We start from the raw sequence: 16,109 nt of genomic DNA on the forward strand, positions 1-16,109 counted from the left end.
ACATTATTGACAAAGAAAAGGAAGGTTCTCCCCGTTTCCTAGCCAACAATCCCCCAGATAAAGTTAGTCATTCACACCATGTGTGTTTGCTGTGCATAAATTAGTTGCCATGCTCGCCTACAAAATAGTCACTCCTTCTGCCCTTAGTGGCTGTAATGGGGCTATTTCCTTTTATCCCACCCCTGCTATTTCCCCAAACCCTTTTATTTTTATTCAAGCCTTTATCCAAATTTCCTTCAAAATTACATAATTCCCCTGGCTTCTTGTGATAATATATTCCACATCCTATCCTTTCATATAAAAATAACCTCTCATCGGATGTGGTTCAATCTCTAGTTCAGATTATGCTACCCTCTGGAAGAGCACAACACAACCATACAGTTGTGTTGTGTTTCCCATACAGTGGCCTACAGCATGGGAGCACAGGAACCTTTTCCCCCACTCAATTGCTCACACAGAAAAATGGTTTAAAAGCAGATTAGTCCAGCAAAAAAAACGAAATACTCTGGACAAAGATAATTAAAAAAAAAAATTATATATATATATATCTATATAACAATAATAATCCTTGCATTTGATATAGCGCTTTTCACGTCGGGAGGATGTCCCAAAGCGCTTCACAGAACACACTGTAAAGTAAATTGACTATATTTGTGGGCGAACGCGGCAGCCAATTGCGCACAGCAATGTCCCACAAACAGTCGTAGATTAAAAATGACCAATTTATTATTGTGTTTGGTTTTGGAGGGATTATTATTAGGCTCTGTGTGGAGTAAGGAAACTTGCCCAAGGTTTCGCCCTGTCTGGAATTGAACTTGGGTCTCTCACTTGCAAAGCGAGTGCTCTAACCACTGAGCTACAGGACTCCACTATATATATATATATATATATATAATGAGGCCTAGTTTTGATTACCGGCAGGCAAGTTCCTTACTCCATACGCCTTTCATTGGATGTGGTTCAATCTCTAGTAGAAAGGAACCTGGAACCCGGTTGTTAGCCAATTGTCGGATTGCTTTTCTGGGGGTATCAATTCCTTCAAAAATAACAATAATAATAACTTGGTCACTCAATCCAGGATTGTTTGTGGGACGCTGCTGTGCGCAATTGGCTACCATGTTTCATCGATAAAATATAGTCACTTCACTCTACAGTATATTCTGTGAAGCGCTTTGAGAGTCTCGAAGACATGATAAGGCGCTATATCAAATACAAGGATTATTATTGTTATATTATAATTGCTCCATGTAGAACTATTCTATTAGATAACTGAGGCTGACGATTAAAAAGGTCAAACTACTAAGAATGAGATGTTAAAAATATGTAGCGTGGGCTGAACTTGCACTCGTAGTAGGAATTGGTATACAGTAAATTACAAGACTATTCAGTTGTTCTTTCGCAGTTGGCTAGTGAATAGAAGACTTTGCTTGGAGGATTTTTAGTAGTACATTTATAATAAGGATCCCTGCAAGCCGGGAACCTCAATGTTCCTGGGCTCTTTAGCAGTACCAGAACACAAGTCATAACAAAACAGCATCCAGAGGTTATAACACACTATTAGTGTATTGTATTTAATGCAGCACAGCTTTTTGACTTGGGTATATTTGGCACCAGTATTGGCACCATAATGACCCGTTCTCTACCCGAGCTACAGCCTTCTCCACTTCCCCTGCCTGGACACCCCACCAGTGGCGGTTGGGCCTTCAGAGCCTGTCTCTCCCCCCCGTTGGAACTTCAACGGTGCCTTCACATTGCCCCCTCCCTTGCCTCCTTCAAGGCCCGTCTCAAGACCCTCCTCTTCGATTGCGCCTTCGGTCACCCTCCTATCCCCACCTGCCCTCCACTCCTCCTGATCCCAACTGCCAGGTCAGGTCCAAATTCCTGACTGTCCAGCACCTTGGGACATCCTCCCGATATGAGAGGCTCTGTGTAAATGTTGATGCCCTGGGTTTACTATATATCCTCACAGAGTAACTTCACACTGACTGCCAGTAAGCAAGCTTGCCTAAACAACCAGAAAGGGAGTAAGGAATCTTGCAAACTTCTGATCCAAGTGCTGATCCAACACCATTTATAGACCAATGCAGAACATCAGTGCCTCTTTGAGTTAGTTTACAGTATCTTAGTCTCCAAAAGGAGCTCCTTAGTCACATGGCTGAGTAAATCCATGTGTACAAGGCTCTTCCTGAACCACTGTGTGGAGCTGAACCCCTCCTCCATTACAAAATCTACTTTTATACAAGTTACTTCATCATGAACAACAGTTGATGCTAAAACCTCATCTATTCTAATTCAAATTAGAATAGCAATTGTTTATTCTATACAAAATAGCAGGCAAACTTCTAGTCACAGATAAAAGTGCAAATTCAGCACAAGCTCAAACAGGATTAGCAATGCAGAACTGAACCAGAACTGAGAACTGTGGCTATTTACCAAGGTGCTAACATTAGCGGACATCTGGAGCCATTCAAAACTTTGATGGATTTCCTATCGTAACTGCTTCAAGGACTAGGTGGCCTTTCCTATCACAGTTCCAAGTAAACAGTCCTGCAGGGAGTCTGGGAAGCATATACTCAGCTAGTTTCCTTAGTTAGAAGTATAGCACACCACATTCTGGGCCAGGTCCATTCCCCCCAAAATATACCTATCCACCACCCGAAAATATGGCTTCAAGCAAAATAATCTTGCTCAATAAAGGAATAATCATCCAATTAAAAGAAAATAATTATCAAGTATCTTAAACAAGGGTGCAGATTTGGCCTTCTTCAGAAAACAACTCTGGCACACAGAGCACAATAAATGAACATAAGATTGGTTAGATCAAAAGTTCAACTCCTCGTTTTCTTCGAAAAAGAGAGGCATTGCAATTCTAATGAACAAGTCTCTCTTTCCCTCCAGATCTAACCTTGAGAGACCAGGATAGATAGATTATTAGCAGGCAAACACATTATATTTTTTAATATTTATGCTCCAAATGGGAACTCCGTCTCTTTCCCAACTACAGGCTTCCTATTCTTCCTTATATTGGAACTCATATAGTTTAAGATGACACTCCAATACAGTGCTGGAGATGTAATAATAAAAACAATAATAATAATAATCCTTGCATTCCATATAGCACTTTTCACATCTTCAAAGGTCTTCACAGAATATACTGTAAAGTAAATTGACTGTATATTTGTGGGCGAAACGCGGCAGCCAATCGCATACAGCAGTGTCCCAAAATGTATTGTATTGTTGGAGGTGCAATCCTTCAGGTGAGATGTGAAAACGGGGCCCATATTCCTGTTCAGGTGGAAAGATCCTGTGAAAAGAAAAGGGTGTTTCTCATGGGATCCTGGCCAACACGTCAGATCAGCCCACTGGTGTACACTTTCCAGCATCACTGGAGGCCCTCTCAGTTGCAGAAGGGAAGAAACTAATCTCTATACAGGAACTCATTGACTAATAAAAAGTCAAGAGTTTGAGTTTTAAATGTCTGAAAGCGGATACAGCTTCATTCAACCAAGCTTCAAAAGTCCCCATCTTTGATGTTCTCTGACCTCTTGCCCCTTGCTCTGCTATTCCATTCAAAATAGTAGCCACAATCAATGTATTATACAATTCCAACATAATTTCCCTACTTTTATAATTAATATCCTAGACTATAGGTCCTAACCCTAACCATTTACCTTCTTAATAGTTTTCTGTACTTGCTATTCTACTTTTCGTAATAATACTCCTTAAATTTGATATGGTGCCTTTCACTTCAGGAGGAAATCTCAAAGCACTTTACATGATTTACTGTAAGGTACAGTAAGTGTGGCCAATTTGTACACAGCAATGTCCCACAAACAGCCATGAAGTAAATGACCAACAGAATCATAGAATCTTACAGCACATAAGGAGGTGCCCACCTCTCCATTCAACAGTACAGGTCTCTCCCACCAACTCTTCTCCTCTCAATTGTTTGGCAAAGGGGAGATCTTCCCAAATAGCACCTGAACTTCCTAAGCATAGTTAATGAAATATACGATTGTGTCATTATGAATCTCTCCCTGAAACTCTGCAAGAGTCAGTTACCATTGGGCACAGCAGCACAGAGCATTTGAGTTAAGATTTAGTAAAACTACAGGAGTATTCAGGAAATGAATTCTAGAACTACAAAGGATGGATTGTGTTTTTAATCAAACAGTAAACTGTAAATCATTCTAGTTGCGTTTGAATAATCAGTGCTGCATATTGCCATGTAGATCTGCCGAACATAGCAAGTTATCAGGCATCATGGAAACAAACTGCCACTCTCCAGTAAAGGAAAATATGATGGGATTTAACTAGCTATTGGCAACTGAATAAAAGAAAAAGCACTGACAATCTTCCAGCAGCCACTACATCAAAACATCTCAAATCAGCCTCCTCAATTGATGTACCACAGGGTCTACTAATAGGTCGGAGTAAATGGGGTGAGAAAAGTGATGGATCAATCACATAGCAATCGTTGCATCCCATCAATAATACAGTAAAGGTTCTAACTCTAGCTAACCACACAACATTAACTCCACACACAACTCCTTTCGTATTTGAGACGTCTCATCGCAGTAGATAGATCGACTCATTAAGTGCCACAAGCATGGATATATCCAAACAATAATAATAATCCTTGTATTTGGCATATTACGTTGCACCTCACAGCGACTCCATATTGTGAAGTCGATTAACTGTGTATTTTCTAAGCGAATGCGGCAGTCAGTTTGCACATGGCAGTGTCCGACAAACAGCCATGGAATGAGTGACCAATTTTATTTACATCGGGAGAAACTCCCTTCTCTTTTCGAATAGAGCCACAGGATCTTTAACGTTCACCTGCAGTCAGGATCTTAGTTGAACATCTCATCTGAAGGGCAGGAAATACAAACAGATTGTGATATACTGTCCACAGGATGTTTAGCACTGAAACAAAAAGTTAATGAGCCAGAAGTAAGGAGTAAAATCATAGAATATTACAGCAAGAAGGAGGCCATTCGGCCCATCGTGCCTATGCTGGCTCTTTGGAAGAGCTACCCAATCGTCCCACTCCCCACTCTTTCCCCATAACCCTGCAAATTTTTCATTTTCGAGTACTTATCTAATTCCCGTTTGAAAGTTTTTATTGAATCTGTTTCCATCACCCTTTCAGGTACTGCTTTCCAGACCAAAACAACTTTCTGTGTAAAAAAAATTCTCAACTCCCCTGTGTTTATTTTGCCAATTATTTTAAATCTATGTGTCTTGATAACTGACTTACCAGCAGGTGGAAACAGTTTCACACTATTTACTCTATCAAAACCCCTCATAATTTTGAACACCTCGATTAAATTTCCCCTTAACCTTCTCTGCTCCAAGGAGAACAATCAATCCCAACTTCTCTAGTCTCTCCACATAAGTAAAGTCCCTCATCCCTGGTACCATTCTGGTAAATCTCTTCTGCACCCTGCTCATATGTTCAAGCCCCGACATGAGGCAATTATCAAGTGCAACTTCACTATCTCACAACTTGTTCCAATTGGACAGCTGATGAGGATCCTCAATGCTAAACCAACCAGATCAAGATCAACAGCACAACTGAGAACCAGGGAGTGATATATTATGTTTTTCCACTGGAAGTAAATGATAAAAATAATAATCCTTGCATTTGATATAGGGACTTATCACGTCTTTGAGACATCTCAAAGTGCTTCACAAAATATTATAATAATAATAATAATCCTGGCATTTGGTATAGCGCTTTTTCACGTCGGGAGGACGTCCCAAAGCGCTTCACAGAACACACTGTAAAGTGAATTGACTGTATATTTGTGGGCGAACGCGGCAGCCAATTGCGCACAGCAATGTCCCACAAACAGTCGTAGCTTGAAAATGACCAATTTATTATTTTTTTTTTGGTTTTTGGAGGGATTATTATTAGGCGTGTGTCCCACAAACAGTCATGGATTGAGTGCCCAAATTATTATTATTATTTTTTGAAGGAATTATTACCCCTGGAAAAGTGATCCACCAATTGACTAGCAACCAGGTACCTACTTACTGATAGTTAAACAGAACAACAACAACAAGATTCCATTTATAGAGCGCCTTTCACATCGGGAGGACGCCCAAGGCGCTGTACAGTTGGGTCACGACCCGAGCAAGGGGGAAATGGTCAGGCTGAGGGGAGGGAAGGGAGGGAACGAGGAGGGGGTAGAGAGTCGAGAGGGGAGCTGAAGGCACAGTCGAAGAGAAAGGTCTTGAGACCGGCCTTGAAGGAAGAAAGGGAGGAAGCGGCGAAGGCACTGGGGGATAGAGTTCCAGAGCTTCGAGGCTGAAGGCCCGGCCACCGATGGTAGGGCGGTTGGGGCGGGGGATGTGGAGCAGACTGGCGCCAGAGGAACGGAGGGTACGGGCAGGTAAGTAAGAGGATAGTAGGTCAGAGAGGTAGGAGGGAGCGAGGCCGTGAATGGCCTTGTAGGTGAGGATGAGGATCTTGAATTCGATCCTCTGGGGGATGGGGAGCCAGTGGAGGCGAGCGAGGGTGGGAGTGATGTGGTCGCGAAGCCTGGTGCGGGACAGTACACGAGCTGCAGAGTTCTGGATGACCTGCAGTGTGGAGGGAGGTGGTGGGAAGGCCGGCGAGGAGAGAGTTCCCATAGTCCAGCCTTGAGGTGATAAAGGCGTGGACCAGAGTTTCAGCAGAGTGAGGGGTGAGGTAATGCCGTAGTCTGGCGATGTTCCGGAGGTGAATGGAAGGCGGTGCCAGTTGTGGCGCGGATATGAGGGAGAAAGGACAGCTCAGGGTCGAACAGAACATCGAGGTTCTTGACTGGCTTTGAGAGGTGGAGAGTGCAGCCTTGGATGTGTGGAGCGTGTGGACTAAGGAAACCTGCCCAACGTTTCGTCCTGCTGGGAATCAAATCGATTCCTCTCGCTTGCGAGGCGAGTGCTCTACCACTGAACTACAGAACTCCACATGGAGTATGCTGGGGTAACCTGCGTCTCTGAAAATGCAGGAGAAACAGATTATAAAAAGGCTACGATACAATGGGCCAAATGGGCTTTGTCTGGGTTGTAAATTTCTACACTTGCACTGCAGTGAGGACAGATTAGGAGACCCACCATCATTCTCTCATTGCCAAACGTGCACAGAGGTTTATAAACACATGTTCAAGAGACTCTGGGTCAGTACCAGAAAAATCATTACCCCCTTTGAGCTGCTCCCCCCATAGCATTCCTCTCACTACTTTTTTAAGATGGTCCAGTATTGAACTTGCATATTCACACAACCCAACATTCTACTTTCCTTTGCAACCGCTTTTGTTTTTGCACGATACAACAATAACTTGCACTTATATAGTTCTCATACCGCTTAATAGTGGCGGAGTCTGAGCCGAGTTGGGGGAGGTGACCATAAGCATGATCGAAAAAGGCGGAGGGATTGAGGGAGAATGTTCCAGAGTTTTGCTAAAAACGGAACGTCCAATGGTGAGATGGAGAGTGCGAGGGATGAGTAGGAGGCCGGTGCCAGTCGAGCAGAGGTGCTGGGTGGTGGATTGGGGAGCGAGGAGCTCAGAGAGATAGGGAGGTGCCAGAGTGAAGGGATTGAACACGAGTGTGAGGATCTTGAAGTCGATTGGTTCGGTGATGGGGAGACATTGGAGCCTGAGCCAGAACTGGTGAGATGTGGGGACTGAGTTTGGTCCGGGTCAGTACGCGGCAGCAGAGTTCTGAATGAGCTGGATTTTTTGAATAGTGGAGCTGGGGAGACCTGTGAGGAGTGGGTTTGAGTAATCCAGGCAGGAGGTGACAAACAAGTGCACAAGGGTTTCGGCTGTGTTAGGGGTATGGTACAGTCGGAGGTGGGCAATGTGGTGGAGGTGAAGGAAGGCGGCCCTGGTCAGGATATGGGGGAGGAAGGACAGCTGGGGGTCGAACTGAACGCCTAGATTGCACATGGGTTCGGTGAGTCTGACGGAGAGCCCAGGGAGGTTGAGGAGTTTAGTCTGCGAGAGTGAAGACGTTAACTCGAAGCAAAGAGTATGGTTTCCACCTTGTCCACATTCAGCTGCAGGAAGTTCACATTCATCCAGGCCCTGATGTTTGCAAGACAAGCTGATAGAACATCGGGAACCTGGAGCCGAAACTGGAGGAGGCAAAGTAGATTTGTGTGTCATCCGCATCATGTGGAATTTTACCCAGCGGATCACATCGCCAAAAGGAAGCATGTATATGAGGAAAAGAAGACGGTGTGGATGGTCTGGGTGGGGTGGAAGGGGAGGACGATGCAGCCAAGTGGATGTTTTCAATCTTTGGGGCGAAGAATCCTAGGACCTCTTCGCACTTGGCGGTTAATGTGAATACTGTGAATACGATACAGTAGTTTCAGTCTCTGCTTCTATCTTTTGCTACTATCACAAGCAGGATTTACTTCTGATCCATTTTACCCAGCGATGGACAATTAATTCTACTGTGCTCTATGGCGCTAGAGAACACAAGAAGGCATGGATGAGAACATACTCTTTGTTCCATCAACAATCATGTCTCTAATGCATTAAAACTCCAACCATGGCACCTAATCTCCACAATGGGATTGCTTGACCTGGGAGCATTTGATGCAGATAACACATGCCCATGCCTAAGAGCTCTGAGACGCCACACTGTATGGAAGACGCTATATAAGTGCAAGTTGTTATTGCAATGAAAAGTTGTTCTCCCGCTTCCCCACATAAGTCTCTCAAATGAAAACAGAAATGCACAATTCAATCAGTATATGTTAGAATAAGAGGTTGGCATTTCAGTTAGGAGTATTGTTCATATCATAAGAACTGGAACATCCCTCACTTTCATGAGCAAAAATGTCTCAAAGCAGCTTAATTGTATGTTACATAGATTTTATTTATATTTTAAAGTATTTACTACAAATTCAACAGGGTAAAGAAAGAGCTAAAATGGTGAACAGATATGCCAAGCCTTGAAATAGATGAAAGAGATGCCCTTTAGACTAACTCTGCAGCTCGTGTCTTGCACCAGCCTCCGTGACCCAATCACCTCCACCCTCGCCCGGCTTCACTGGCCCACCATGCCTCAGAGGATATAATTCAAATTCCTCGTCCTCACTTTCAAGGCCCTTCTACATCTCTGACCTGCTGACCCCCTATCAACCTACCAGCTCCCTCTGCTCAGCAGACTCCAGCCTGCTCCAGGTCTCCCGCTCGACTCGCCCTACCATTGGTGGCCGGGCCTTCAGTCTCTCTGCCCCCACTCTTTGGAACTCCATCCCACAATCCCTTCTCCTTCCTCCCTCTTTGCCTCCTTCAAGGCACGACTCAGGACCCTCCTTTTGACTGTGCCTCCAGCCACCCTCCTACTCCCTCTGCCCTCCCTCATCCCAACCCTGCCCCCCACTCATGGGTCCTGATCCCTGACTTTTTAGCGCCTTGGGACATCTCTTGAAGTGAAAGGCACTTACAAATGTAAATTATAATCTCGCATTTCTACACTACAGCTGAAAAGACTGTTTGTTTTGTTACAAAGCCAATAGACATTTGTACAGCAATGGTTACCTCACATGAGTACAGACTATTGCACATTACTGTAAATTATAGTTTAGGAGGTTCCAGAGAAATAATTTAAGATGAAGTCACCAAACTATAGGGTACATTAAGGAAAAGGTCTGGTTTGCATATGTCATCATTGCCACCTTCTTGGGGGAGGGAAGCGGGTATCCTCGGAGCTGAGCTGGCTTCAAGGTGACGAGCTTGGCAACGGAATGTCAGAATCGAATCCACGTTCTGTGGCAGTGTTGATAGTCTGGATCTCAAGCCAGGCAGGACTGCAGGACTCCAGGGTACTGCTGGAGACAGTCCAGCCGGCGTGGCTTGTCAAAAAGAAATGGGAGGGACAGCCCGGTCCTGGGAACAGGGGTTCTCCCACCCGACTCCTTTTAATTCTACATGTGGGTAGGGTAGTCCCAGGTGGACAAGCAGTGGCAATAACAATCCTGCAGTTATATCCCCAAAGCACACTTTGTGGTTACCAAGCTTTGCCTCTTGCCAATCTGCGCCTAATAATCTCTAGAATTAGTTAAGCAGGGTGCATCCCTCCAGGGAGAGTACATTCCATTTCAGACACGGGGAAATTTCTACATATAATAATAATCCTTGCATTTATAGGGGTATACAAAGGTGAATTCTGTCTGTTTTGGATATTCTTAAGCAGTGATTGTCCATACGGGTCAAGCTGAGCAAAAACAATTGTCATTCCCAGCTGGATATCTGCTTCACTCAGCCTCAATATGCTTTGCTTGTGTTTGCAGATTAGACACTAGACAGTAGAAGCAAGACTTTCACTGTACTGCGTGAAATCACTTACAAAAGTCAGGCGACACTAATTCCAGTTTGCACCATCAGGACTTTAGGCAGAGATATTAATTCTGTCCGAACAGTTTTCAAGCATTTAATGGATGACCCTTATTCATGCATTCATCATGTCCAGGCTAGACTATACCAACTATCTGCTCGGCAGATTTCCCAACTCTTTCCTCCACAAGTTGTAAACCATTCAGAACTCTGCAGCTCGTGTCCTCTTCCGCACTGGGCTCTGTGAGCCTATCACCCTCATCCTGGAGTCCTGTGGATCTTGGTTAGAGCGCTCGCCACACAAGCGATTCCTGAGCAGGACGAAAGCTTTGGCAAGTTTCCTTACTCCAAATGCCTCTGTTTACCTAGCAGTAAGTAGGAACCTGCTTGTTATTCGATTGGCAGATTGCTTTCCAGGGGTAATAATCCCTTCAAAATATAAAAAAAAATTAAAAATTGGTCACTCAAGCGCCGGTTGTTTGTGGAACACTGTTGTGCGCAATTGGCTGCCGGGCTTTGCCCACAAAATATACAGTCAATTCAGTTTACAGCATATTATATGAAGCGCTTTGAGATCTCTCAACGGCATGATAGTGTTATATCAAATATAATAATAAAAATCCTTGCATTTGATATCGCACTTTTCATGTCGGGAGACGCCCCAAAGCGCTTCACAGAACACACTGTAAAGCGAATTGACCGTACATTTGTGGGCGAACGCGGCAGCCAATTGTGCACAGCAATGTCCCACAAACAGTTGTAGATTGAAAATGACCAATTTTTTTATTATTGTTTTTGGTTTTGGAGGATTATTATTAGGGCTCTGTGTGGGGTAAGGAAACTTGCCCAAGGTTTCGCCCTCTGCCTGGAATTGAACTCAGGTCTCTCGCTTGCAAAGCGAGTGCTCTAACCACTGAGCTACAGGACTCCACAAATATAAGTATTAATATAATTATTATATCCTCGCCTGACTCCACTGGCTTCCCATCCCCCAGAGGATTGAGTTCAAGATCCTTGTCTTCACTTTTAAGTCCCTCCACGGTCTTGACTCACCCTTACTCTTGAACTACCCTCACCCAACAGGCACTAACTAGCCTGTCCTGTCGCCCCATCAACTACAGTCGGAATTTTAGCTCATCTGCCCCCACCCCCATTCCTTTGAACTCCATCCCACAGAACCTTTGCCTTTCCCCTTCCCTCGCCTCCTTCAAGGTCTCAGGAACTTCTTCTTTGACCATGGCTTCGGTCATCTTTCCCCCCCCACCCCTTTAGCCCCCACTCCTCCCCAATCCAACCTCCATTTCGGGTGTAAACTCTCGACTCTCAAGTGCCCTGTGACATGCTATTGATGTGAAAGGCTCTATATAAATACAATTTATTGCTGTACATCCACGAATTTAAAAAACGACGATAAAAGCAAGATAATTTTAATGAACATTCGTATGAACAAAGGGTACATTTACCAAGACTGACAAAGAACCACCAACATCATTGTTCCGTGAGCACAGACAGATGGGTGCTTCAAGCTAACTCAGAACTCTGGTTACCAACATACTCCTCTGGTTACACATGTGCACACACAAACCATTCAGTCAAAACATCTTGAAAACAAATGCAGCCTAGGAGTGGCCTTTTAGTGCAGGCTGATCACAATCTTCTTTTCAGCAGCCACAATTGTGGTCACGTGCAGCCATTTCCAAGCGGTTCCCATTTTTAAAAGTTTTAATGAATGGTAAGAGCGTTTCTCCAAATAGAAGATGAAAACAAAGGAACCCATCCCATACGCAGCTCTCATGACTCGCAGTTTCTAAAATATAAGAACACATCAGCCTGGCTCAGTTGGAAGCACTCTCGCTTCTTGGAAATAGGATTGAGGAAGCAAGTGGTTTCACTTGAGAGGTGAGGGATGAGGATGAACCACAGTTCCAGATAAGGCATTTCACCTCCTAACAATCTCTATATAAATGCGCCACAATTTCTGTTCATAATGCTATCCACAATTAGCTTGCCCCCCCCTAATTATATGGTGTAGACAGGCGCCACCTAAGCCACGAGGCAAACCTAAGGACCTCCTCTTTTCCCACCCTCCCAAGAATAATCACTAGTTAGTCATTTGACATCTGACAAGCATAGGTTTGAGCCCTCACTAGGAAGGTACCAAGAACTCCCTGCAAGAACATCCTTCTGTACAGCACAGATCATCAAGAGAGCTTTGCCATCTCTTCCCCACATAACCCCCACCTTGGCCTGTCTCCACCCCACCCCCCCCACCTACAGCTCAGACACATCCCTACATATTGAATGACAGTTCCACTCGTTTGAAGTCCAGAGCCTGTGCAACAAAGCTTACTTCTCTGCAAACATAACTGAGTGGATACCAAGCCCTGGATATATGAGTCTGTACACAAAGACTCCAGGTAACACCTTCAAGCAGTTGTTGTCCCAAGTCTCAGAATCTTTAATATGGCTGAAGGCACCTTGATATTCCAAGGGAGGTCCAAGTCCAATGCTGCATCCAAAGCTTAATCAATACAATCACTTAATCCAGGTCCTTGTTTGAGGGGCGTAGCAAACATATGCAAACCAAGAACTGAAAGATTTAAAAATTGGTATATACACAGATGTCACTGGGAACGCGCAGCAGGTCAGGCAGCATCCATGGAGAGAGGAAAATGAATTAACGTTTCAGGTCTATGACCTTTTGTCAGTTCTGACGTCTGTGATTATACCAGATTTCCAGCATCTGTAGTGCATTGCCTTTTGTTTAAAGATTTAAAGATATTGACCAAAGGCGAGTATTTTTTGGGTATGGGATAAATCAAGCAAAGACGTTTTTTAAATGAGTTGCACAAGACATAGGCAACCTGGCCAAGCCTCTGCCATCAATGAAGAGCAAAGAGTGTGGGGAACGAGCAGCACATCCTGAAGCACAGGATACTGACAGAAATTAGGGCTGAAGAAAGAAGATTGTTCAGATGCATGTGTCAAGAATGCGAAGGAGTTGAAGTCCAGAAAGAGATCCTTAAACTCTCTTAAAACTAAATCAGTTGAAGATTGAAGATCTGGTGTATCTCTTTTCTACACACACTCCGCATCTTGGCCCCCCCCCCCTGCGCCCCCCCCCCCCCCCCCCCCCCCCGGCCTCCGTCTCCCCTCACCCACCCCCACGGCCTCTCTCCCCCACCCCTCCCCCGGCCTCTCTCCCCCCCACCTCTCTCCCCCCCTCCCCCCGGCCTCTCTCCCCCCCACCTCTCTCCCCCCCTCCCCCCGGCCTCTCTCCCCCCGCCTCTCTCCCCCCCTCCCCCCGGCCTCTCTCCCCCCCCACCTCTCTCCCCCCCCCCCCACGGCCTCTCTCCCCCCCCTCCCCCCGGCCTCTCTCCCCCCCCACCTCTCTCCCCCCCCACCCCCCGGCCTCTCTCCCCCCCCATCTCTCTCCCCCCCCTCCCCCGGCCTCTCTCCCCCCGGCCTCTCTCCCCCCGGCCTCTCTCCCCCCCTCCCCCCGGCCTCTCTCTCCCACCCCCCCGGCCCAGACTCACATAGTGTTTGCTGGGGCTCCTCCTCTTCTCCACATCCTGAACCTCCACATCCAGCACCGAGCGGCCCGCGGACTCCATGCTCCTCGCTGTGGCTGCCCCTCGGCCGCTCCTGAGTTACAGCCAGAGTGAGGCGTGAGCGGCTCCGAGTCCTGCTGAGGTGAAGCGCGTTTCCCGGGTTCCCAGTGTCCCGGTGTCCGGACTCCCGATGCCGGACAGCCCCGCGCGCACTGGGCTGCGCTGCTTCAGTCCCACCCTTTGAATGACTGACGTCTCAACCAACCAATCAGCTGCATCTCAGGGCCACAGCGACACAGCGTTCACCAATCAGCGCCGCGAGCGCTCCGCTTTAGGCCGCGCCCACGGAGAAGAGGCGGGAGAATTAAAGGGCGCTCGCGACCAACCGCCACCGCCACCCCCCAACCGCCACCGCCACCCCCCAACCGCCGCCACCCCCCAACCGCCGCCACCCCCAACCACCACCCCCAACCGCCAGCCCTATGAGAGCAGACAGGTCCTACATGGCAACAGCAGCAAAATTGCATGTGTAAAGCGCCTTCTTAAGCGCCTAAGGAGGACGTCCCAAGGCGCTGGACAGACAAGTTATGGACCTGAACTGGGGGTCGGGGAGGGTGGAGGGCGGAGGGCGGGGGGGGAGGGTGGCGGGGGCGGGAGGGTGGAGGGCGGGGTGGGGGAGGGTGGAGGGCGGGGGGGGGGAGGGTGGAGGGAGATCAAAAGCTCAGTCGAAGGGGAGGGTTTTGAGATGGGTCTTGGAAGGTGGCAAAGGAGGGAGCGAGACAGAGGGACTGCGGGATGGAGTTTCAGAGGGAGAGTGACTATTTATTATTGTTTGGGTTTTGGAGGGATTATTATTAGGCTCTGTGTGGAGTAAGGAAACTTGCCCAATATTTCGCCCTCTGCCTGGAATTGAACTCGGGTCTCCCACTTGCAAAGCGAGTGCTCTAACCGCTGAGCTACAGGACTCCACATGGTACAGGGTTAGGAGGTTGGAGAGGTAGGGGGGAGCAAGACCACGGAGGGCTTTGAAGGTGAGGACCAGGATCTTACCGGAACTTTATCCTCTGCGTGACGGGAAGCCAGTGGAATTAGGCGAGGATGGGGGTAAGAGGGTCGCGGAGCCTGGTACGGGAGAGGACACGGGCTGCAGAGTTCTGGATGATCTGCAGCCCGTGGAGGGAAGATTTGGGAAGGCTAACAAGCAATGAGTTTGCATAGTCGCGTCTCGATGTAATGAAAGCGTGTATGAGGGACTCAGGAGCTTGCGGTGTGAGACAGTGGCAGAGCCGGGTGATGTTGCGGAGGTGGGGGAAGGCAGAGCGGGTCATGGCACAGATGTGGGGTAGAAAGAATAGTTGAGGGCCAGACAAGAAAGTCGATGGATACTGTGAAGGATCTTAAGATAAAGGACGTTGTAAATTGGATAATTAAGTCAGAAAACAAAAAGCAGTGATCAATGACACTTTGGCCACAGTAACAAGGAGAGTCCCCGCTCATCATAAAAATTATTTAAAAGATTAGAATTGGAATGCTGCAGTGTTTGGAATGAAATGGGCGTATGAGACAGTGGAGTCCTGTAGCTCAATGAACTCACTTGGGTTTGATTCCCAGACAGGGAGAAACATTGGGCAAGTTTCCTTTCTGAACCTGTCGATCCTGATTCTGGTCTGTTGTTCGTTCCTTGGTGGCCAAGCCTTCAACCTTTGTGTCCCTGGTCTGTGGACCACTCTCCCCAAACATCTTTGGCTCACGTCTTCTCTATGCCTTCAGAACCCTTTTAAATATTTATTTAATCAATCATGCTTTTGGTCATCATCTCAATTCTACCAGCTCAGTGATCCTTAACATTACTTTTGAGCCATTCATTCTGTGTAAAAGGCTTAATTCCTTTATAAATTTGCTGACCAAATTTGTCTAATTATTCTATTGAGTATTCAATCATAGATAGAATCATAAACGAACCAATGCTGCCCTCACCTCATGTCCACACACCCACTCTTTCGATATAATTTTGATATTATGGACCAGTTTGTTCCTTGCAACGCCCTCTAGTGATCCAAATATTTAAAAACTTAATATTTAATTGTGAATGTTAGTGAGGAATGTGTGAAGTTCCTCCTTATCCAGATTTGTGCTGGATTTGGGGGGGGGGGGGGGGGGGGGGGAGGGAGTTTAATGTGGAGAGCAGCTTGATGGTGGCATTGAAATCACT

The 16,109-nt window shown here is 46.4% G+C and overlaps 1 protein-coding gene across 1 annotated transcript in view; it reads right to left on the reverse strand.

Moving 5' to 3' along the window:
- Positions 1-14,096, reverse strand: part of sh3pxd2aa (SH3 and PX domains 2Aa) — an 89,971-nt gene extending 75,875 nt beyond the window's left edge. Inside the window, exon 1 of the mRNA XM_007910558.1 lies at positions 13,883-14,096. Within this exon, the coding sequence (XP_007908749.1) occupies positions 13,883-13,960 (78 nt within the window). The 5' untranslated portion in view covers positions 13,961-14,096. The remainder of the gene's footprint in view (positions 1-13,882) is intronic.
- Between the last annotated feature and the right edge of the window lie 2,013 nt (positions 14,097-16,109).

The sequence above is a fragment of the Callorhinchus milii genome, unplaced genomic scaffold (assembly GCF_018977255.1).
Source record: "Callorhinchus milii isolate IMCB2004 unplaced genomic scaffold, IMCB_Cmil_1.0 Scaffold7, whole genome shotgun sequence".
Classification (NCBI taxonomy): Eukaryota; Metazoa; Chordata; class Chondrichthyes; order Chimaeriformes; family Callorhinchidae; genus Callorhinchus; species Callorhinchus milii.